General features: G+C 35.7%; 1 protein-coding gene across 3 annotated transcripts; it reads right to left on the reverse strand.

Moving 5' to 3' along the window:
• Positions 1-6,723: 6,723 nt before the first annotated feature.
• On the reverse strand, positions 6,724-22,704 carry LRIF1 (ligand dependent nuclear receptor interacting factor 1). Of its 3 annotated transcripts, XM_021690107.2 has the most exons (4): positions 22,147-22,704; positions 9,620-11,129; positions 8,175-8,447; positions 6,724-7,189 (listed from the first exon to the last, which is right to left on the reverse strand). In XM_021690107.2, exons 1-4 carry the CDS (start codon positions 22,212-22,214, stop codon positions 6,752-6,754), a joined length of 2,289 nt encoding a protein of 762 aa, XP_021545782.1. In that variant the 5' UTR covers positions 22,215-22,704; the 3' UTR covers positions 6,724-6,751. The 3 variants fall into 3 exon arrangements, with proteins under 3 accessions (XP_021545782.1, XP_021545780.1, XP_021545781.1); XM_021690105.1 differs by lacking the exon at positions 9,620-11,129 and having other exon boundaries at positions 22,147-22,217; XM_021690106.1 differs by lacking the exons at positions 9,620-11,129; positions 22,147-22,704 and adding an exon at positions 21,128-21,147.
• Positions 22,705-24,141: the final 1,437 nt, after the last annotated feature.

Here is a 24,141-nt window from a genome sequence, read left to right on the forward strand (position 1 = left end):
TGTAGTGAAGAGAAGGGCCATATGCACCCCAATGTTCATAGCAGCAACGTCTGCAATAGCCAAACTGTGGAAAGAGCCAAGATGCCCTTCAATAGATGAATGGATAAAGAAGATGTGGTCCATATATACAATGGAATATTACTCAGCCATCAGAAAGGATGAATACCCAACTTTTACATCAACATGAGTGGGACGGAGGAGATTATGCTAAGTGAAATAAGTCAAGCAGAGAAAGTCAATTATCATATGGTTTCACTTATTTGTGGAACATAAGGAATAGCATGGAGGACAGTAGGAGAAGGAATGGAAAAATGAAGGGGGGGGAATCAGAGGGAGAGATGAACCATGAGAGACTGGACTCTGAGAAACAAACAGGGTTTTAGAGTGGGGGGAGGGTGGTTAGCCAGGTGATGGGTATTAAGGAGGACATGCACTGCATGGAACACTGGGTGTTATACAAAAACAATGGAACGTGGATCACCACATCAAAAACTAATGATGTATTGTATGGTGACTAACATAACATAATAAAATTTTTTAAAAAGTCAAATACCATCATTATTCATTGTTCAAGTTATTCCAGTTTTAGCCTTTAGAAGATCCTTCAAATTGGCTCATTTTCAAATACTCCCCCATCTTTTGGGGGCATTTCCTTACCTTCTGACATCACAAGATGTTCCAAGCTCATCTTGTATTTTTGTTCCCTGTCCTGGAATCCACTTCTACAATGAGCCCTGGTTCTTTATTTGAAGAATGGGGTTTAGAAACCAAGATTCTGTGTTAGGTGTGCTCATTGTTCTGGAGTGTCACTTCTTCTAGGCCATCTCAACAAACAAAGTTAGGAAGCATATGAGTGTATATATGTATGTATAACCCACACATACACCCATGTGTGTATTATCTGCCTGAATATATATTTAAAAACCTTAGTTTATACTAATGCCTCTTATTCTAATCCAATACCACAGGGTTTATTTTAGCCTTCCTCCTTTCCTTATAATATCTTCCAACAGTGAGAAACCAGTCTCTCATTATCTACAATATATGTGTACTTATTTGTTCAATTCTAGTACACAACTAAAGGTAGTGTCAGGATTGCTAACTCATACCCCTGTGGGAAACACTTTTACCAAGTAGATTACAGCACTTAAGCCTTTGGCTTTTCAGTGCCTGGTGAAGATACCGCTTCCTAAGTCACTTAGGTTAGCTTTCTTTCCCATTCCCTTAAGTGTGCTCATGCTATTCTTTTGTAATATATGCTTTCATTTGTTAGTATTTGCATTCCCTTTTGGGTTCCCCTATTTCCTTTTCCGTTTTAATCATTTGTTTATCCGGGGGTATGTAAAGGGTATTCAAAAACACTTCTATGATTCTAAGAGTCAGAGGTATGGACAAAAAAATATTATCAGAGACACGTTATTGTACTTCATCCCTGTTAACCCATTCCCCTTCTCCTCTTTCTCTTCCCCTTAGACAGTCAATAGTTTTTGGTTTATCTTTCCTATGTTTCTTTTGTACAAATGAATAGATGTCTATGTATTTTCTTCTATTTCTTTTCTTATATGAGGGGTAGGATGCTATATATATTCTTTGGTACTTTGTTTTCATTTTACAGCATGTCTTAGAAATCACTCCATATCAGTTAAGTTCTTCATTCTTTTCTTACAGCTACTTAGTATTCCATGGTGTGGACATACTATGGTTTTTTCAACCCTTTCCTATGAATGGGCATTTGGGCTGCCTCCTATATTTTGTGATTAAAAATGCTGTAATTAAAAACTTTTGCGTATGTATTTTCATATTGTTGGAGGCATAGCTTCAAGGTGGATTCTTAGAATTGCTGGCTGCATTGGTTGAGAGCTTAATACATATGAAATTTTGTTTGACATTGCCAAATTTCTCTTCAGAGTTGTACAATTTGTATTCCCATCAGCAATGTATAAGCATGTCTATTTCCTCACAGCATTGCCAACAGAATGTGTTGCCATATTCTCAGATCTTTTCCAGTCTCACCAATGAGAAATGGTTTGAGTGGTTTTAATTTGCATTTGTCCAATTTGAGTGAATGTGAACATTTTTAGTATGTTTCAGGATGTTTTAAAATCTTTTATGGTGAATTGTCTGTTCATGTATTTTTCCCATTTTTCTATTGGGTTTTTGGCTCCTTCCCCCTCCTTACTGTAATACACTTTCAGCAAAATCACTCAGCTATCATTCTAAGTACAGGTTGTAGGAGGATACTTATGGAAGCAGGGAGACAGTTGGTTATTTCAATAATCCAGATGAATTAAAGCAAGGTAGTCACAGCAGAGATGGTGAGACATGGTCACACTGCAGGTATCATGGGAATGTAAACCAGAAAATTTTCCTTATGAGCAAAAGAGAGATCAAGGTGGACTCTCAAGTGTTTCCACTTGAATGAACAGAAGCCTAGATTTGTCATTAACTTACAGAAAATCTTGGTTGAGGCAAATTTGGGGTGTGGATGATAATCAGAAGCTGGGTCTGAATCATGTTAATTTTGAGATGCTAATCAAATTTCTAAGTGGTAATGTCAAGATGATTGGATATACAGTGTTGAAGTCCAAAGGAAAGTTCCTGAAGATAGTATGCAGAAGCACTGATGCTTAAGAACTAGACGAGGTCAACACGAGTATAGATGTAAAATAAAAGACATACAAGCACTGAGCCATATAAGAAATCACGGAGAAGGTGAGGAATCATCCAAAGAGAGAGAAGGAGCAGCCTTAAATAAGGAAGTAGGAAAACAAGAATATGGTGCTTTGGATGCAGAGTGAAATACACATTTCACTGACAGACTGATAAGAACTGTCAAATGCTACTGACAGGTCAAGTAAGATAGAGACTAAGAACTGACATTAGATTTAGCAAATTTTTAACGTTGGAAACAAACAGTTTCAGTGGAGTGGTAAAGAGAAAACACTAATTTGAGTGAATTTCAGAATGAGAAAGTAAGAGTTTGAGACCATCAGCATAGACAAACTGGGGATTTTGCTGTAAAGGATTCAAGCCACATTTCAGCATAATGGTATATAATATCAGAAGAAATGTAGGTGCTTAATCATTTCATTATCAATAAAACCTTAATATAAAGCAGAAAAATCAAAGGAGAATGTAGACTAAAACAAACAGGTAAGAAAATGAAATGAAATGGAAGGTGAATGCAATATATCAGGGTGATTTTAGTTGAATTTATTTTATTTAATGAACACTGTGTGTCAGACACTATTCAAGAATTTATAAATACAATTCATTTAATATTCACTTCTTCCAATCCTCAAAATTCATGATTGTCCTTTTCCCAACCTTTAAATGTACTCAGACATGAGCCCACAATTTTACCCTCTGTTTATACCATCTTAAGTGATATTATTTGATGTGTTAAGTGATGTTATTCAGACCTATGACTTCAAATTATCTATTTACTAACAGCCTTTAATTATGTATCTCCAACCTAAAGGAACTTTTCTAGAAAAAGAACAACAAATGAAGCCTAAAGCCAGAAGAAAATAATAGAGCAGAAATAAATGATATAGAAAAAACAAAAAAACCACAAAAACAAAACCAGCACATCAGTGAAACCAGAAGATGGTTCTTTAAAAAAAAAAAAATTGATAAACCTCTAGCTAGACTTATCAAAAAGAAGACAGAAAGGACCCAAATAAATAAAACCACAAGAGAGAAGAGACATAACAACCAACACAACAGAAATACAAAAAAATTATAAGAGCATATTATGAAAAACTATATGCCAATAAATTGGACAACCTGGAAGAAATGGATAAATTCCTAGAAACATATAAACTACCAAAACTGAAATGGGAAGAAACAGAAAACTTTAACAGACCTATAACCAGCAAAAAAATTGAATCAGTAATCAAAAATCTCCCAATGAATACAAGTCCTTCATTTTATGAGGTCAGCATTACCCTGAAACCAAAACCAGATAAATGACAAAAAAAAAAAAAAAAAAAAAAAAAAAGGCCGAAATCCTTAAAAAAAAAGGATAAAAAAATTCTCAATAAAAAACTAGCAAACAGAATCCAACAGTACATTCAAAGAATCATTCTCTGTGATAAAGTGGGATTTATTCCTGGTTTGCAAGGGTGGTTCAATATTCACAAATCAATGTGATACACCACATTAATAAAAGAAAGGATAAAAGCCCTCAATAAAGTAGGTTTAGAGAGAACATACCTCAACATAATAAAGGCCATTTACAAAAAACCCACAGCTAATATCCTCCTCAATGGGGAAAACCTGAGCTTCTCCTCTATGGTCAGGAACAAGACAGGGATGTCCACTCTCACCACAGTTATTTAACATAGTACTGGAAGTCTTAGCCACAGCAATCAGACAACAAAATGAAATAAAAGGCATCCAAATTGTCAAGGAAGAAGTCAAACCTTCACTATTTGCAGATAACTTCATACTCTATATAGAAAACCCCAAAGACTCCACCAGAAAACTGCTAGACAAATTCTGTAAAGTCACAGAACACAAAATCAACATACAGAAATGTGCTACATTTCTACACACCAATAATGAAGGAGTAGAAAGAGAAATTAAGGAATCAACCCCATTTACAACTGCACTGAAAACCATGATACCTGCAAATAAACCTAATGAAAGAGGTAATTATGTATCTCCAAGCCCCAACATCAATATTTTATAATGTGATGAGAATATGAAGCTTCAATTTTTAATACCGTAGCTTGCTGTATTTTTAAATTTTCTACAATGCACATGTACTGCTTCTTTAATAAAATGTTTTAAAATTTTTCAAAGGAGGCAATGATTCATGAACTTGTATTTCCCTTGATAGATAAATTAAGACAACTGCTAGATCTAGCAACATGGAAGTCACTGGTGTCCTTGACAAGATCCATTTTGGTGGAGGAGGGTAAGAAACACCTATGTATAGTTTGGCAGTTCCACAAAACGTTAAACAGAGTTAGGATATGACCCAACAATTACACTCCTAAGAATACACTAATATGGCCACATAAAAACTTATACCCAAACATTCATAGCAACATAATATCCTAGAAGCCAAGTGTAAACAACCCAAATGTCCGTAACAGATGAATGGAAAACAAAGTGTGGTATATTCATACAATGGAATATTATTCAGCAATTTAAAAAAAGAAGTACTAATACATGCTACAGAAACGATAAGCCTTGAAAACATTAAACTAAATGAAACAAGCCAATCACATAAGAAAACATACTGAATAATTCCTACCATGCTTGTGAATATTTTTTTAAAGATTTTATTTATTTGACAGAGAGAGACATAGCAAGAGAGGGAACACAAGCAGGGGGAGTGGGAGAGGGAGAACCAGGCTTCCCACCAAGCAGGGAGCCCAATGCAGGGTTGGATCCCAGGACCCTGGGATCATGACCTGAGCTGAAGGCAGACGCTTAACGACTGAGCCACCCACGTGCCCTGCTTTGAATTTCCACAAGTCCCTAGAGACATAAACTATATTAATGGTTGCCTAGGGCTGGGGGGTGGAGGGTCTGGGGAGTGACTACTAATGGGTATGAGGTTCTTTGGGAAGTGATGAAAATGTCCTAAAATTAGGTCATGTTAATGGTTGCACAATTCTGTGAATAAAAACCACTGAATTGTACACTTTTAAAGGGTGAATTTATGGTAAGTGAATTATCTCAATAAAACTGTTATTACAAGAAAAAAAATAAAAGGCACGAGAATTTAGTTGATCAGTTTGCATTTGCTCTATACTCCCTCTCAATGTGTATAGGTTTTATGTGACCTTACTTCCGGAGATTTGTCTTTTTCTTTTTTTCTTTTTTTTGGTAAACTTTTCCTTCTTCCCATTAATCCCTATCCCCACACAACTTCCGAACTTTCTGAATCAAACATAATTAGACAGAAAAATGTTTGCCTCCACTAAGAAAAGGTATACTTTACAATTTTAAACTGTATTAAATGTGGCCACTGTTCAGATTTATTTTTCACAGTTACATATGTACATATTCCAAAAAAGAAGGAGTATAAGAAAAAGAAGAGGAGGGGGAGGATCAAGAAGAAAAAGTATTTACCTAGGAATAATAACTTATCACTCACTTTAAGCAACCAATACATTATATAGCCGGGATTCTAAAACCCATTTGGGATTATATAAAATTACTTTGTAAAAGCCACAAGTGTCCCTCACTCTGAGAAATGTTTGAATTTTTAAATAATACTGCTATAATACATTTTTTTTCATGAAATAACAAAAATTTACAACAATGGTATCATGGATACAGACTGAGTACATATATAATAAGCCCATTGGCAAGGCTGTTTAGAGCTGATTTCCTCCCTTGCATTGTATAATTTCAGTAGTATACAATAATTATCTACTGTTGGAATAACACCTGAGCGGTTCAGCTAAAGATGCAAACAATAAAAAAAAAAAACCTTGCACAAATACTCAAACTTTGGGAATTCTAATTAAAATAATAGAAAAATAGAAAATTTTTCCTTCCAAAAAAAGGTATCTAGACAAAGATTTAGATACCCCATGTAGATTATTCACAAGTCATGTGTGAAATCAACCTTTTTTGTAGTCCTTAAATAAAATTTAATCATTAACTGATGGAAAAACAAGTTTCATATTCAGACACTTTCAGAATGCATCTATAATTAACTTAATGCAAAAGTTTATGGAAAAAAACCAGCTATTTCACTGCAGTCTTTAAGTATAGCAACATTTTATTATTTTTGGTGCATCTTCTTACGCATTTCTTCAAGAGCTGCTTCTTTCTCTCTCAGCACCTGCTTAAGTCTTCTTATTTTTTCATCTCGAATGGTTTCTTCTAACTCTGGTGGTGTCATGGGGAAAATATCTTCAGTATAATTTTTATTAAAAGAATGACTTTGTTCAAAAGCTGCATTTGAACTCAATGTGCCTTTTTCCTGGTTCTCAGGGGTATAGCGTTCAACCTCAGTTCTCTTTTCTTCTCTGGTTTTGTTGCGGCTTGTGAGAATGTTATGGCGTGATACATCTGAAGTTGGTAAAATACTGTTGACGAGTTGGGAATTGTTGACATTAGTTCCTCCATTTATAGCTGTGTTATAAACACTCTCAGTTTTTCTCTTCTTTGTGTGATCCATCTTCTTAACGGTTTTTGCTTTTCTTTTCTTATCAAAACCCTGTTGTTATGTTGAGTAAGATTCCAAAAGAAAAACAAATTATTGCCACATAGACAGTGTGCTCTCAAATTTAACAGGATACTGCAGATAACATACTTACTAAATTCAACTCAACAAAATATACTGAGAACTACAGCAAAAAATTGTTTAGCACTGTACAGTACTAAAGTGAATAGCAATGTCCTAATGATATTCACAGAGAAGAAAATTGCTTAATTTACATTTTCTTGCTTAAGTATTAGATGTATTGATCTATCACCAAAATATAACAGCCATTTGTAAAGAACTTGAGAAAAAGAATTGACTTAATTTTGTGCTTCCTTTCCCACAGTAAGTACATATGGAAGATTTTCATTGGGAAAGGTCCACTGGTGTCTGATCTAAAGTTCAGGATATTAAGCAGTATAATGATATATTTCTAAGTAGAATAACAATAGGCAAAGTTGTAGGGATGTTTTCATCATTATCGACCAAGTAGAGTTCTTAAAATGTTTGTATTAAGGGTAATACTGTAATGAATATCTACATGCTTATATTTTCCCTACATCTGGATTCTTTATTTTATTAATTTTTTTATTAAGTTCAATTAGCCAACATATAGTACATCATTAGTTTTTGATGTAGTGTTCAGTTATTCATTAGTTGTGTTTAACACCCAGTGCTCATTGGATCATGTTGGATTATTTTAGATAGGGTCTTCAAAGTAGGATAAGTAGTTTAAAAAGTTATGGGCATTGTCTTATAATTTTTTGATGAAAAAAATAAACAGGTGAATAGAAACACTTAATACAACAACTTTAACTGGGGAGGTATTTTTACCTTTGTATATATGGTTCTCTTTAACACTGATTTGGTATAATATATACAAATATGCAAATTTGATGACTATCATTCATATTAATGTACAGACTAAAAAAAAAACAAATCAAGAAAATGCATTCATGAACCTTTGGAGTAACTACAAAAGACACCAAAAATCTATTACCTGTTTTTTCTTTTCTTCCTTCACTATCAACTCAGTCTCTTTGTAAGTATCACTCTTCACCAAACTGCTAAAGGAATCAAAACCTTCTCCAGAGCCCAAATGATCAGGAATCCGAGTAAGGCACACTCTCAAATCTTTAGTGAGACCAAATATCTTTTTAAATTCTGCATCATTCTTCAGATATGATGCCTTATTGCTTCCTCCTTGGGAATGGTTCTTGTCATTTCTTTCTTGAGTAACTTTTTCTAATGTTGATGCCATCTCATTCTGGATCTGGAATTAGGAAAACAAAACACACAAACAATACTGCTAATTACTTAGGCTATTTTATCAGACTAGCAACTAAGTGTTCATCTCATCTTATTTAAAACATCATGCTCTAAAGTCCTAAATGGTTGGTTTGCATTACCCCTGCCTTACCACCCGCACTTGAAAAAATGAATTTAACTGAGTACAAACTTAAAACTGTTCCTTTAAAATTTCTCATTTATTTTGCTTTCTTGTACTGGAAAGGTTAACAGATAGTTGATTCTCAAACTGAAATAAGAATACAGACTAATGACAAGTTAAAAATAATCTATAAAACATTAGTTGGAAATTGTAGTCTTCTGGAAAAGTCTTATGCCTTTAATCAATCTTACACTTCAGGATTTACCACCTTACATATCTAGAATTCAATGAATTCCATACTGAAGGGGAGAAACACTGACATTATTAAGTAGATCTCTACATAAGGAAAGAGTGGGCACAAATACTTAGCACAGACACACATATCTTAAGTAGAACAGAAAAGTAACTATGTGGATATGCTGAATAATTGAAGAGTCAGAAAGGGTTTAAAAAAAAAAGGGGAAACTTGTCTACTAAAAAAAAAAAAAAAAAAAAATGTAAATAAATCCTATTTCCACAAATGACTGAAAGGTACTGATCAGCCCCCATTCTACCCCTTCTACCATCTACCTAAAAAAATTGCCAGTATCTCCCTACCATCAAAAAACAAACAAAAAACCCAGCTCTCCTAGATGCATAATATTGACCTCTCCATATACTAACATTAATCTAGTAAATATATGTATGTACATATGTATATATATGTGTATACATGTATATATACACACACACAGAATTTTACCAAACTGTGAATTCACATTATCTTTCACCAACTCTTCTAAACCTTATTGCTGAGTTTTTTGTTTGATTTTGTTTTAAAGATTTGGCATGCCAAATGACTTAAGAGAAAGACTCTATTATCTTCCTCAAACATTTCCTTCAGATGAAAGCTTTGACTTAATTAAGCATTCATGTGTGTATGGTATTTGTGTGATGGAGTGGAGGATGGGAAAGGAGCGGGGAAGAGGTATCATAGGTAACTAACTTTGAGAATTAAGAAAGAAAAATTTTCTATATAGATAGATAAAAAGAACACCCTGACATGGGAAAATTACCTTTGGTTCTTGGTCTCTGAAAACACACTGTTGTGAAGTAAAAGTTGTTGCATCAACAGAGGAACTTATTTTCTCTATGCTCTGGATGATATTTCCTTTTCTGGGGGCATTTTGTACTGCACTAAATCCATCTGGAAAGTCTGGCTTTGTGAATAAAGTCTTACTCTGTTTTAAGTAGTTAATGGATTGATTCATATTATGTGGGTTTGGGGTAGAAAGAGATGGTTTCTCCACTTTTTTATTCTTCTCTGCCCTTAGATTGATCATGGAAGCAGGCTGAGTATTTGAAAGTGATTTTGTCTCCATCTGGTAAGATTTACTTTTAGCCAAAACAATATTTACAACCTCTCTGGATATTTCTGTGACTGGACTCGAACTCACTATTTGTGATGTATCTTTTCTTGGTGGAATATCAGGAGAAACAGAATTCTGTTGGTCAATTTGTGATGGCAAAACATCTGTCCCCTTTTTAGCCAATAGATAGACTTTCCCATTAAACATAACCAAGGCATTATCTTTAATAGGCATACTTTTGGATTGTGTCCCACTAGGACTGACAGTACTCAATGATGGCATATTTATAGTATTATCTCCCAAACTTTTCCTATCTACAAAAGTTTTTAAAATCTTTGAAGCCACATTATTTGAAGACTTAACAGGAACAAGAGATGGAGTGCAAGGCTGTAGATTTTCTTGAAAAATCCATTTCACAGGAGCAGCTTGAGAATGCTGACCACCTTTTAATTGTGTCTCTTTAGCAACATTCATTGGAATTTGTGTGGTATTTAGTATCACTGGCTTTGCTATTTCTGTAACAGGTTTTGGGTAAATGTTTTGAAAGTTCTTGGTAACTACATTTTTCACTGTATTTACAGGAGATACGTAAATAACGGTTGGTATTTGGGAGGCCTCAACTGTTCCTGAGGTACTTGTGGTTGCAGTTGCAAGTATCTTTTGCTGAACTGAAGGAGGCAATGAAGACGCTGGTACAGATTTCACTTCAGCATGGGCAGGAATCTGTAAATGATGCCCAGAAGGCAAAACTGGAGACTTCACAGTCATTGGAAGACTCTGAGTATTTACTAAAATATAAGGTGAATCATTTTGTGTTGAGGAGGGAGAAACAGCAAATGTTTGCATGGTGAGTCCATCAATTTTCACACCATGACTCTGAACTTTAGAAACTGATGAGGTAAAATGTTCAGTTCCCACAGAAGTAACTCTAACTTTTTCTGCTGTATCTACTGTTCTTGTAAGAAAATAGTTTGAAGAACTGGCTGGCTGAAAAATGGGCAATTGAACTGATGCACTTGTGGAAGAGCTGGAAATCTGAGTCTGAAAAGTAACTTGAACTGGGCTTCCTGTATTCCCTTTCAAAGCATCAGACATGACTGAAGATTGAACTAGCGGTATAAGATTTCCAGAAGAATTAGGAATTGGAAGTAATTGCAGAAGATTTTTTCCATCCGAGCCAATCGTCTGAACTACTTGGTACATGCAGCCTGAAACACTTAAAAGAACATTGAGTAAATCAATACAACATACTAGACGGTATATACATTTTATTTAAAAACAAATATTTGCAAATATTATTTTAAAAAGATAAAAATTTATAAAATATCATAAAAGTATATAATTTGTCACTTCGAGTTTTCAAAGTGAAATATTGCAAAACAAAGATTTTGAAGTAGAAGAGATAATCAAAGATATGATAAGCTTTGATTTAGAATTTCTCATATGATTAGGCAATGGGTAAATTAGACTTTTCTAAGGTTTTACCCTGTGTAAAGTTATGCCTATTAGAATATTTTCCTCTTAAACTATTAGCATCCTCCCTTTTTTTTACTTGAATTCTTTCCTATTGTCCTCCTTCTTCACTCTGATTTGCCCAGGATTCTCATTTCATCTCCATTTATGCTTATTCTATTTCCCTCACTCTTTTCTACCCTCTTTCCAATCTGCTGTGCTCTTCCCACTGACAATGACTCGCAAGTCCTACTGTCAGCCATCCTTCTTTTGCTTAAGGCATCTCTTATGGTGATAGCTTAGTGTGCCACATTTTCAGAGACTAAATGGAGTTACTCATGTAGGAACCATTTTCTTCCTTGACTTATTGTTTCAGCATATCTGAAGTTTGGTGCTAAATAGCCCTTGGTATGGGAATTATTCACATTAGTTCCAACTGCCTGTCAATCCATATACATAACAGCAACGTCATTTCAGCTAAATGGTTTCCAATGAATATGGAACACATGGGACATTTTTTTTAACCTAGCCAATTTTGATCCTGATACTTATGAGCTATATCTTAGTACAGATTGTCTGATTTTTAAAAATCCAAAATATACCAATCTCTGTTATGTAAGCAATTATTTGTAGATTTCTTCAATGCAGATACCTCAAGTTACTTATGCCTAAAACCACCTTTCAGTTTCTGAAAAATACCAAGTTCTCATAGGACTCAGAGTAATCACACATGCTCTCTCTCTACCTAGATACTCCTCTCCTCTCCCATCCATATAACTCAGGTCTCACCGTAAGTAACTAACCAAGAGATACATTCTCTGACCACTTTAACTATCTTTGCCCATCTTTCATAATTAGTGTATAATATTACACCTGTTCATTTCCTTCATGGTACACATCACAAGTTGTCAATATATATTAATCTATTTGTTCACTTGCTTATAGACCCTCTCTCATGCTAAATTCTAGCAACATAAATGCGGAGTTCATGGCCTACCAACAGTATGACCTTATATGACTAAGATCAAATGAAAACAAAAATTCAAGACAAATAATAATAATAATGATTAGAATTCTCAATGATGCAAAAGTGTATTTTACTGCCCACAAGTGTTTTTAAACCTACATATTAATAAAAATCAAAGCCAAAAAGTCTATGCATTCTAGGAAGCCCTGGAACTCAGTTTTACTTTTCTGCCACCCAAAATAATATAATTATATCCTTTTAAATATTTAAAACCATTTTCTGGCCACTTGATAGTGCTTCAAAATGTTAAATTTACTTTTAGCAAATTAAAAGTTAATCTCGGGCGCCTGGGTGGCTCAGTTGGTTAAGCGACTGCCTTCGGCTCAGGTCATGATCCTGGAGTCCCAGGATCGAATCCCGCATTGGGCTCCCTGCTCGGCAGGGAATCTGCTTCTCCCTCTGACCCTCCTCCCTCTCATGCTCTCTGTCTCTCATTCTCTCTCAAAAAAAAAAAAAAAGTTAATCTCTAAAGAGATGCATGAACATAAACATATGAATTCTTGCTTTCAGGACTTAAAAGCAGAAAGCCTACCTTAATTACCTCCCCAGCCCCCCCAAAAACACAGAAAAGACCTGAACTTATTCAACTTTAATTTATTCAACAAAAATTTACTTGAGTGTCTGTTATGGTTCAGGCATCAGGCTCAATTATGGGAAAAGGATCAGTAAACTACAGCGGTTGGCCGAATTCTGCTCCCTCCCTGTTTTTGTGTAGCCCACAAGCTAAGAATGTTTTTCCTATTCTAAATGGTTTTTAAAAGTCACAATAGTATTTTTTTATCTGTGAAAATTATGAGATTCAAATATCAGCATCCATAAATAAAGTTTTATTAGTACATAGTTACACTCATCTTTAACATACTGTATATGGCTGCTCTCATGCTACAATGGCAGAGTTGAGTAGTTACACCAGAAATGATCATACGAACTACAAAGCCTGAAATATTTACTATCTGGCCCCAATGGCAGAGTTGAGTAGTTACACCAGAAATGATCATACGACCCACAAAGCCTGAAATATTTACTATCTGGCCCTTTACAGAAAATATTTGCTTGTCTCCAAGCTAGTTCAACCCACAATCCCCAAAAGAACTTCAACTGTTGGTTATATGGACATGTAAACAGGCAATTATCATCAAGTGAGATAAATGATACACTATATTTGGATGAAAACAAAAATGCTTGCTCCTTTTCTTAAAACATTCTCTTCCCAAGGCTTCCTAGATAGGACATTCTCCTACTTCCGTAATGAATCCTTGGTCTTCCTTGTCAACTCATCCTACCTGAATCAACCTTCAAATGCTGGAATTCACCAAAGCTTAGACTGAATTCTCTTCCTACTCTTAAGCTTTTCCCAATTATTTCTTTTATGTTCATAACTTCAATTAAATTACCATTTATACAGCAACAATTAAAAGATTTGCATCTTAACTCTTTTGAGATTCAGGCTTATATATATATCCAACTTCCCTCATGACATTTCCATTCAGAATCTCAAATGCATTTAAAACTCAACATGGCCTTTCCATGTTTTTTTTTTCTTTCTGTATGATAAATGACATATCATCCATCTTAGATGCCTAAATCAGAACAAGCAATTTCCTGCTTTCTAATCATCTACATTTAATCTATCACAAAATCCTGTTGGTATTAACTCTTAAATTTCCCGATTTTATCTTTTCAATTCTTTCCAAACCATCTCTCTCCATTTTAATTCAAGGAAACAGTATCTCTGGCTTGGACTATTATAGTAACTTCAGAACTGGTCTCTTCTTCAGCCACATCCTCTCCCTTTAAAAGCTTTCATTACATTAAAACTGACCCTTCCCTGCTTAAAATATTTCAGCAGCTTCCCATTTTCTTGAAACTCTCTTCCTTTGGCTTCCATTGCATCAAAATCTCTTGGATTTCTTTCTACTGCTCAAAGAAAATGGGAAAGTCTATTTAAAAGTTTCTGACAGGCCAAGTAGGATGTAGATTAAAATGTAAACCTGCATGAGGGTCACTGATGGTTTTAGAAAAAGTTTGGTGGAGAAAAAAAGTTGCAGAGGAATTGACATGAAGAAAGGATATTAAGATAGAAGGTATGGCCAACTCTTAAGAACTGGCAAGTAAATGGAGGCTCAATGGGGTCAAGATCTGTCTTCTTTTTTTTAAGGTTAGATAAACCAGAGCATATATTAATGCTCATATGAGTTCTCAAGAGGAAGAGGATAAAGAGGGCTAATTAAGTGTAAGATTTGATAAGAAGATATAGGGAATGGGAACCAGCAGACAGGTAAAGGAATTGAACCTTAAAGAGAGGCGGAGAAATATCTTCTTCCATTGGCACTGAAAGAACAGGTTAGGCACATTTGCAGTTAAGTTTATAGTTTTGATGCCAGAAGTTTGAGGTAATTCTGATCTAATGGCTTTAATTTTCCTGTGAAAAGGACATAACGTCATCTAAGAATAGGAGCAAAAATGGAGATTTGAGGAGAATCAAAAAGATGTGAAACAGTCTGAGAGAGAATAAGTTGACTTCAGAAAAAGAGTCATCAGACAACGCTGATGGCCCAACGATATAGGTAGTGATTATGAATTTATAGTGAGACCAATCTGTGCTTTTGTGAGATTTTCCTTGTTTCACTGGGTATAAGCAAAGTAAAAGTAAATCCCTGAGTTTATCCAGGGAGTGGCTTCAGAAGAATGGTGCAAAAAAATCAAAGAGGAACAAAAGAGTTTAGGATATTGGTAAAAATTATTAACTAAACAGGAGGAGAAGAAAATGAGAACACAAAAGGCAAAAGTATAAGCAGAAAATAAAGTGATTATTGGACTGGAGGGCCAGATAAAGTTAAAAAACAGTCAAAGTGGGGTATTTAAACAAGTAAGCTAGAAATACTACAACTGGTGTTTAGAAAAGAGAATGCCTGAATCAAGAATTTCATAAATGCAGCAATCCCATCTGACAACAAGAAGTACAGAAGTGGATGGATAGTGACAGAATGGAGACTAAGATCACCGGAGAAAAAGAACTTTGTACTGATGAAAGACTAGATGACAAAGAGATTATCCATATAGATGCTAAAGTCACATAGGATTAGAGAGATGATTATGACTTATGTTCCAAATTCAGTGACAGGAAGTTGGTAGATGATGTTCATGAACCACAATTAAGACCACCTACCAACTTCCGGTCGCTGGTATGCCAAAAAGTTGTCTAGAAATTCACTCTCTTTTGCAGTCTATTTTCTTTCCCATTATTCTACTACATCTCATTCTCAAAGATTACCAAATATGTTCTCACAGTTAAATCTGTCTTTATCCTCATTGTTTAGGTGCTCCCTACTGAAACTGATACTGCTAGCTAATTGCACATTTTGAACCTCTACCTAACATGATTTCCATTGTGCACAATTCGCTTGTTTTTCTTAATGTTTCCTTTTTCATTCATTTTCTGCATTTTAAGTACCCAACTATGACTATTCCCCAAAGCACAACTCTTGACTCTGTTTCAAGACATTCTTCCTTAGATTGTACCAACTACTTCAACTATTGCATCAATTGCTTCAACTATTTCCTTTGCAATTAATGACTCCCACTGTTATAGCCTTTATTCCTATTCCTTAATGTTGACCTCAGTTCCATATTTGTGTTGTCTTACCAAACATTTTCACTTTTAATACCATGACATTTTTTAAACCATGACTTTAAAGTTAAAATTACTCTCTACTGAAAACTAGTACTCTAATCCTACCATCCAGTAATCCAGTCATGTCAGCAGTACTATTTCCCAAGTCACTTAGGTTTTAAATCACCTAGTCATCTCTGACTTACCTTTATCACCCTTCTTATTTATCTCTGATTCACCCAAAGCACCCTGTATAGATGCTTACAAAGGGTAAACATTCAATAAATGCATAATGAATGAATCACTGAGTCTGTAAAGTTTTTTTCCTTTTTACAGCTCTTACTCATTCTTCTCTTTCACCATGGCCACTTCTACTACCTAGATCAGACCTGCATCACCTCATTATCTCAACCCTATATTTTGCTTGACTTTTAACCTAGTTTTTCTGACTTCAGCAACTATTATGATGTATCTCTGGCAGATTAAAGCATTGTTTTCATCCTGTTACCTCCTTTCTCAAAGTTCCAATGATTCATCATTGCCAATTCAGCTTGACTTGAAAATCACCTAAAATCTAGACTCAACCAATCTCTACAACAGTACCATCTTCTCAACTTAAAAATCTCTGATCTTCCCAGAGAGGTCTCTTTACTATTCTTGATTATCCCAAGTATATTATTTACTCCAAGTATTCTTCAGGTTATTTTTTTTCTTCTCCAACAATTTAAAACATAGCTATAAATTGAGGATCAACTCCATCTTCTCCATGAATATTTGCAAGTCCCTCAAACTCACATTAATTTCTTCCAACTTAAAATCCCCAAGTACTCCCCCGGGTGCCACTAATGCTAGGAGTTATATAATGCCTTCTATATAATGTCTTCTAAAAAATAAGTAAAATTTTGTTTTTCTTACAGGGACTATATCATTTACTTTGTAATTGTTCTCCCAATACCAAATATAGTAGGCCCTCAAAAAACTTATATAAAAAAGGGAGCTTTTTCAAATCTCCACTTTAACTGAACTATCTCAATACCTTTTCTCTAGTCTCCTTTTGTTTATTTACATAGTTTTGTCAATGAATCTGTCAATAACATCTGGCTCACGGATTAGAAACTTCAACAGAGCAGAACTTTTATAATGCTCTTATAATTATTTGCATATGGGAATGTACATTTTTAACTGGTATGTTTTTTAAACAAAGGACACAGGCTTCTGATACTGCATTCACATACTTCATTATATGGCCTCTATGTTTCTGCTGTACAGAAAACATTTATATTGCACAACATTTTTATTGCACAAACTATTTCCAAGCCTAATCATTTTTCCTCTCTTTCTTCCCCCTCCAAAAAACAAAGGAAAATACAGCTTCTTCTATGCCAGTATATCAATAGAGATTCACATAATCTACCGGAGACCATAAATTCCTTAAGGGTAGGTTATCCAATTCATATGTATATCCTCTACACCTAATAGAGCAACTGGCACATTGTAAACAATGTTAGCTGAATTAACTCCTCCAAGTCATCATTAAAAAAAACAAAACAAAACAAAACAAAAAGACACCATTATGATTTCCTAGTAGCAAATGGAATGAGTCCTAAAAATTAAACTGGAATGTAGAATGCTAAGGAGAGAAATAATAAATCAGGATGAAATTCACACTTCTTCAATTAATATACTTTTTTTTCAGCTCTAAAAGAGATCTTCCATTTAAGAGAGTAACTATAACTAAAATCTTATAAAGATTCTGTTTCTTAAAAATCAAATTCTGCTACCTAATGTTAGAACTAAAATTAGAATCGGATTCTGCATCCCATGCTCTGGTTTGGTTACTTAAAAATTTAGAAAAATCATCAATGTGCTAGTTACTTTAAACCAGTTGGTGTTTGAACTGAGAACTATACTGCAAACACAGTAACAGTTTAAGACTTTTAAAAAAAAGCAAAAAGAAGAATACATTAGAAAGTTTACAGGCTTCTAATGTTGGCTCTTCCAATTGTTAGTTAATTAATTTTGGTAAATTTACTTAACTTCTTTGAATCTGTTTCTTCATTTGCAAAATGGGGACAGTAAGGCTTGCTATGAGAAATAAATAACTGGTTGGAATTATGATAAATTCCCAATATATGCTAGTTATCATATTCCATTAAAATATACACTTGGTATCCAAGAACAAGTAAGTGAATCCGGTAGTTTTTTGACAATATAAGAACTTGGATAAAAAGGTATGAAAATTTTCATAAAAAGTATATTAAAGATACTTACATAACTTCTGACATTTTTAATTATTCTAATATTGACATAAAACATTCACATATAAGAAATGGAATGATAAAAATTTCACATGCTAATGAACATTTTGCAGATATTATTCCAAAATATATTTTTTCAACTGCTAGACCTTTTTTCCATCTATGATTTAACATTATGTACATACACAATATACATAATAACATACAATAATATATACTATGTAATATTATATACATAATAGATACATTATTGTAAATAGTTGTCATTAACTCTAATTCTGATAAACAGCTCAGCAATGTAGGTATTGCCATTATGATTTTATAGCTGGAGATTCAGTAATATTAAATAACTTATTCAGAATTACATGCTCTCTTCGACAATCCAATCCTCTTTCTTGAATTTACTTTAGCATAAACCAAACATAACAGGGTCCAAAAAATTCAACTGCATGAAGTGATTAATGAGAAAGAGATTTCAGTTAGCCTATAAGGTATACGTGTCAATGTCTCTTACACACCCAAACAGTAAAGATAATATAACACACTGTACAAAACTAAATGCACAATTAACTGATAATGAAACATCACGTTTCTAACCAAACCAAGCCCACTGCTGAGGACACTCATTTTAGCTCCCCATTTAAGAACAAAGGATTAAGTACAGACAGAAGCCAGTTGCCAGTCACATCCTAATTCTCATTATTGTGAGACGTATCATCACAGGCCTTTATTATAATAACTCTAAACTGATGACTTAAGTATCTAATTTCAGCTCTGACCCTGCGTGAGTGTCAAATTCAAATACCTCTCTGATTGTTTTTTGGTTTTGGGGGTTTTTTTGGTGTGTTCTCCTCATTTCAATTTACCAATATCTATCCAGATAACTGGCATTATAATTGATCCCCTTTTCTTCATGCCAATTCACTGACAAAATCTGCCTATTTTCCCTTCTGTGTTTCTTTGAATCCAACCCTTACTCTACATCAGCTAGTTCAGGCCCTCAAAATCTCTGAAAGGACAACTTACAGAATCTTTATATGCCTGATCCCTCACCCCAAATCCGCACTGCCATCAGTTATCTAAAATGCACACAGGCACAGGACAACCTTTTCTTAAAATCCTCTGAATGACCTTCACTAGATGAAGTCTAATCTCTCTAGCAGAGCAAACCAAACCCTTAAGAGTTATCTATCTATCCTGCTTGTAGTACAGAATCAAACAAAAATACTGACTCCTGGTAATAAGTCATACCAGTGCTTTATTTACCAGTTCCCTTTTTGGGCACAGCCTGCATTCATCTTTAATTGGATAGCTGACACTTACATCCCAAAACTCAGGTGCTCCAGAAACCTTTCCTACAATTTCCTTTCTCTGTGCTCTCACAGCATCCTGTGCATAACACTATTTAAAAGTGTATTACATCACCTCCCTCTAGACTATAAGGTTTTTCATGGGCATGGTTCATATCCTCGTCTTTAGTCAGTGTCTCCATTTAGCACAGTCTATCATGTAGGCACTCAGTGAATGTTTTTTAACCAAATGTTTGAACTATACAGATAATACTGGTAAAATAGGATAGGAATCTAGATTGCTTTAACTCCAAAGCTCACCGTCTTTCTACTATACCATTCTAACTCCGGCTTTGCTCTTTGCAAAAAAAGCCCCAATCTAAAACTGAATGCCTACTATCACAAATATCTTCCAGATTTTTCCTTTGCACTCTAAGATTAAGTTTTATTCTTAAAATTTATGCCTTGATGAATTAGATACATTAAACAATAAACATTCTGTAAAGCAATAACAAAAAACTTTGTAAAAAGCAGCAGTAACTCAAGAAAAATCCAAGCATCTATAGAAAATAAAATCATATACTCATTTTAAGTTTATGAAATGATTTAGTACCATCAAAATTATCAGAAAAATAAGGAAACCAAGCTTCCAATAAAGAGCTGACATTAATCAAATGATTTTTAAGTTATACTTGTACGTCATGCAGATTGTTACTTACAAAACAGAATATAATCAAATATGTAAGCAATAAGCAAAATAAGAGTCCAATAGCTTCAGAAAAGCATCTGGTAAATGTTCCAAATATGTGATGTCAAACCTCAGTGATTTGAAGAAATAAATGCATTTGAAGATGATGAAAACAATGCATAAGCCAATGAGTTAATGAACTTCCAATGACGTATGAATGTAACCAAAATATATTTCAATTTGTAATATTTTTAAAAATGCCAAATACAGATAGCCAAAGGTTTAGAAACTGGATAAAAGAATTAAAGTACACAATAAATAAAAACGTTAAGTTCTTATTCTACCTTATTTCTAATGTTGAAAAACAATGCAATCCTAAAACAAACTGCGTTAAGTTAGGGTAAGTCACATGGCATCGAATATCCAGATACCAAAACAAGAGAAAAGAAATGAACAACCATTAGAAAGTTACTCTACTTTTTCGTTATCTATACAGAGCACCATCTCTGCCTCTCCCCACCCAGCTTTCACCAAAAGTAAACCAAAAAACGTTATACGTACACACAAGCTGGCTCTTTTTACGACTTGAAACGCAATGGTTCTTTCTTCGCAGTTCTTCAATATTGTTCTGGCTCACCGCATTTAGTGATAATTTCTTCCTAAAATATTGTGCGCGCTTTTTCAGTCGTTATTATAATTCCGTTTTGCATCTACTTGTAATTAAAAGAAACCTACTTCCTGGGCTAAAATTTGTACAGAAATAAACTCTTATTCTTATAATAATAATAGCTAACATATAAGTACTGCTTTTCTTTTTTCCTATACTAAGTATTTTACATATACTCATTCTTTTAGTCCTTAAAATATCTCTAGGCACTCTTACTTACTGGAAAGGAGACTGGAGAGAAGGCACTTGGCCTCACGAACAGTTAATGTCAAAGCTAGGATTAAATTTAGGCAGCCTGATGTTCTTCAAACATAAATCTTCTTCCATGAATTTTACAACTCAATTTCCATGCTTTCTTCACATTTTCCTTCCGCAGAGACCCATTAAGTTTTTTCTCACCACTTATTATACATCCACTTAACCATGGAGTCTACAACTTAAAATATTCGATCTTCTCTAACAGTTTTGTTCCCATTTTATTTCATCTTGACTAACATAACCTTTAAGAAAAAAAAAACTGACTTAGTGATAAACTATTTTGTAAATGTGCAACTAAGTCTTTTTAAGAAACACCACGATCTCCCTATGTCACAGTTCCTCTAGAGACATCCAGTTAGAGACGGCATTCTCATTACACCTGCTTCAAACACGCTGTTCCAAAGGATCGATTTCACATGAGAATTACTCTACTTTTCTTTCTTTGCATATAAAACTATTATTTGAAATTTTAAAAAATCCATTCCCTCACTCTATCAAATTTTCAGTTTCTAAATTCATATACTCATCAACGACACAAATTTTTCTTTTCCTTTCCACTAACTCTCTTAAATGATAGCTTTTTTCACTGAAGGTCCAGCGCCACCTGGGCTGCACTTGCTATTCCGTGCTGGGCTCTGCGTGTTTTTCTGCGAGTGCGCGAGAATCTTCCAGAAGGTTTTAGTCACACAGGAGCGTCGGCCATGTTGATTTTCCTCTCCCGTGGAGATCTACTCTTTCGCCTACGAAACTTGAGACGCTGGAGTCCTGCGGAGCCAGGGCCGAGGCTGCCTGCGTCAGGCTCTGAAGAGGGTTTACGTTTCCAAGAGAGGCGCTCTCTGAGGGCTCTGAGTGGCCCAAGTGACGAGCCCTGCAGTCGCTCCCACTGCGGGGGAGCGTCCGGAAACGACGGCCGACTCGGCACCCTGCTAAGAGGCGGGCGAGGGGCAGGTGTGTCGAGGGAGATTCGAAACCGGTACTTACCACTGCGAGGCGTTGCCTGACTTTTCCTCTGCGGGTTTCAGGAAGACCCTCTGTAGATTATTGGACATTTTAGAGGGGTGGGAGGGGCCAGCACATCCAGGAAAGTGGGCAATGGGGGGCCGAGGTCCTCCAAAGGGCGAGAACCTGAGCGAGAGAATGTTGGGCTGGAGGTGTCCCGGAGCAACTCAGGTTCGATGCTGAAAGGAGGGCGACAGCAGGGTCTAGAGAGGGCGTAGCCCCAGCCTTTGGAAAGAGGCGACGCAGCCACCAGAAACCGGAAGAATCAAAGCGCCTGACGACGCCGCTCCGGCCCTAGCCTCAGAGAGGAGCGGCCCGAGTCTCCGCCCCCGCGGTCCTACGACATCGCTCCAGAGCCATCCGGAGTCAACACGGAAGGCGTGGCCTTACTGGCACCGCCCCTAGCAGTGCCGGGTCCGTGGAGAAGACCGTGCCAGAAGGGCTCGGCCGACCCCGCCCACCGAAGCCGCCAGCCGGGCAAAGCTCAGTCAGCCGCTTCCGGGATCGTCACGTCCGGTTGCCAAGGTGACTGGCTCGCTGAAGCACCGCCCTTATGATAGGATCCAATCGCAAGTGAGGTTTGCTATCTCTTCTTCCGGATCAAGTAACGAATCACAAAAGAATATTCTCAAGATACCTACGCAAAATAAAATGTTTCCGGGGTCATTCGTAAATTTTCTGTTTCTGTGTTCGCCGCTAGTGTAAGTTTTTCTTTCCCGCCAGTGCTTTAAAAGATGTCGGAGGGCTCTTTTGGACTCGTTGTGCACTGGTGGTGTGTGAACCTTTAAAACGCCTGCGTGTAGCCAGCGCTGTATTTCTTGCTGCTTTCTGGGGTTTCTCGTTTTTTTCCTTTCTTGAAGCTTTGCTTATAGTCTTAACCTTTCCTCCACCCCAGGCTTATCTCATTCCTCGGTCAAAATTATTATTTATGGTCATATGGTTAATTCGTTAATTCTCCAAAAGTTTCATTCTCCATATAGATTTTTTTTTTTCATCTTCATTTGGATCTCCAGAGAAATTCTTTCCAGAAGTCTTAATTTCCTGTTGTTGAATCTCTTATTTGAGAAACCGGTTAAGTCTCTGGCTTAAAGAGTAGACATTTTAGTTCAGCTGGAGCTAGAAGGAAGTTGTGGGAGGAGTGGTTTAGAAGATCGTTTTATCAGGTATAGGCAATAAAAATGTAAGCTGGCTCATACTGACTGTTCAAATTTAGAGGGCTGGCATAAGGTGGCCAATTCATAAGTTTATGTTCGTCTTTTTAAAATGCTGGTTACTCATTCCTCTAACTCTTTAATGAGCCAGTACCTGATTAAAGAGCTTAATGTCCTGATACATTAACAGAAAGGTTAGTTTCAGCGATACAGAATTCTGTATGTGTAACTGGCATTTATCTTTCAGTCAAGTATCTCCCATACTAAAGAAGGGGCAGGGTGGTGAGCCTTTTATACTGTCTTGATTTTGGTCATCCTCTGATCTGTGAAAGCAAATTACTTGAATAATTTGACCTTTCTTGGCTTCTTCCATGTTTTTATCATTTATTTCTTACCTTTCGCATTCTCAGTTCTCATGTCCATCACCTCTTCCTATAAATGAAACTCATTGTCACAGATTGATTTCCCTGTGAAGCAGACTTTTTCAATGTATTTTGGTGTGAAGGAAGTTTATTAGGGATCAGTATTTGGGGAATGGAGGGAAAGGAAGTAAAATTGGGAAGAGGGAGAAGTTAAGTTGTGATGCCCAGTCTCAACAAAGGCCTTAGCCAATTCCACATAGACCTCTAAGATGCGATGTACTTTCAAAGTTTTCCCCAGTAGGAATGCAGGCTTTGCCAAGGAAAGGTGTATGACCCTAGGCAAGGAGGATCTCTTTAGCCAAGGCAATTACTCAAGGAGGCTAATAGCTGAGACATGTCTGCTGGCAGCACTCCCAGCAACTGGTGGAGTAAGACCTTTATTCCTCAAGGGAGGTCCCAGAGAT

The sequence above is a fragment of the Neomonachus schauinslandi genome, chromosome 4 (assembly GCF_002201575.2).
Source record: "Neomonachus schauinslandi chromosome 4, ASM220157v2, whole genome shotgun sequence".
NCBI classification, from domain to species: Eukaryota; Metazoa; Chordata; class Mammalia; order Carnivora; family Phocidae; genus Neomonachus; species Neomonachus schauinslandi.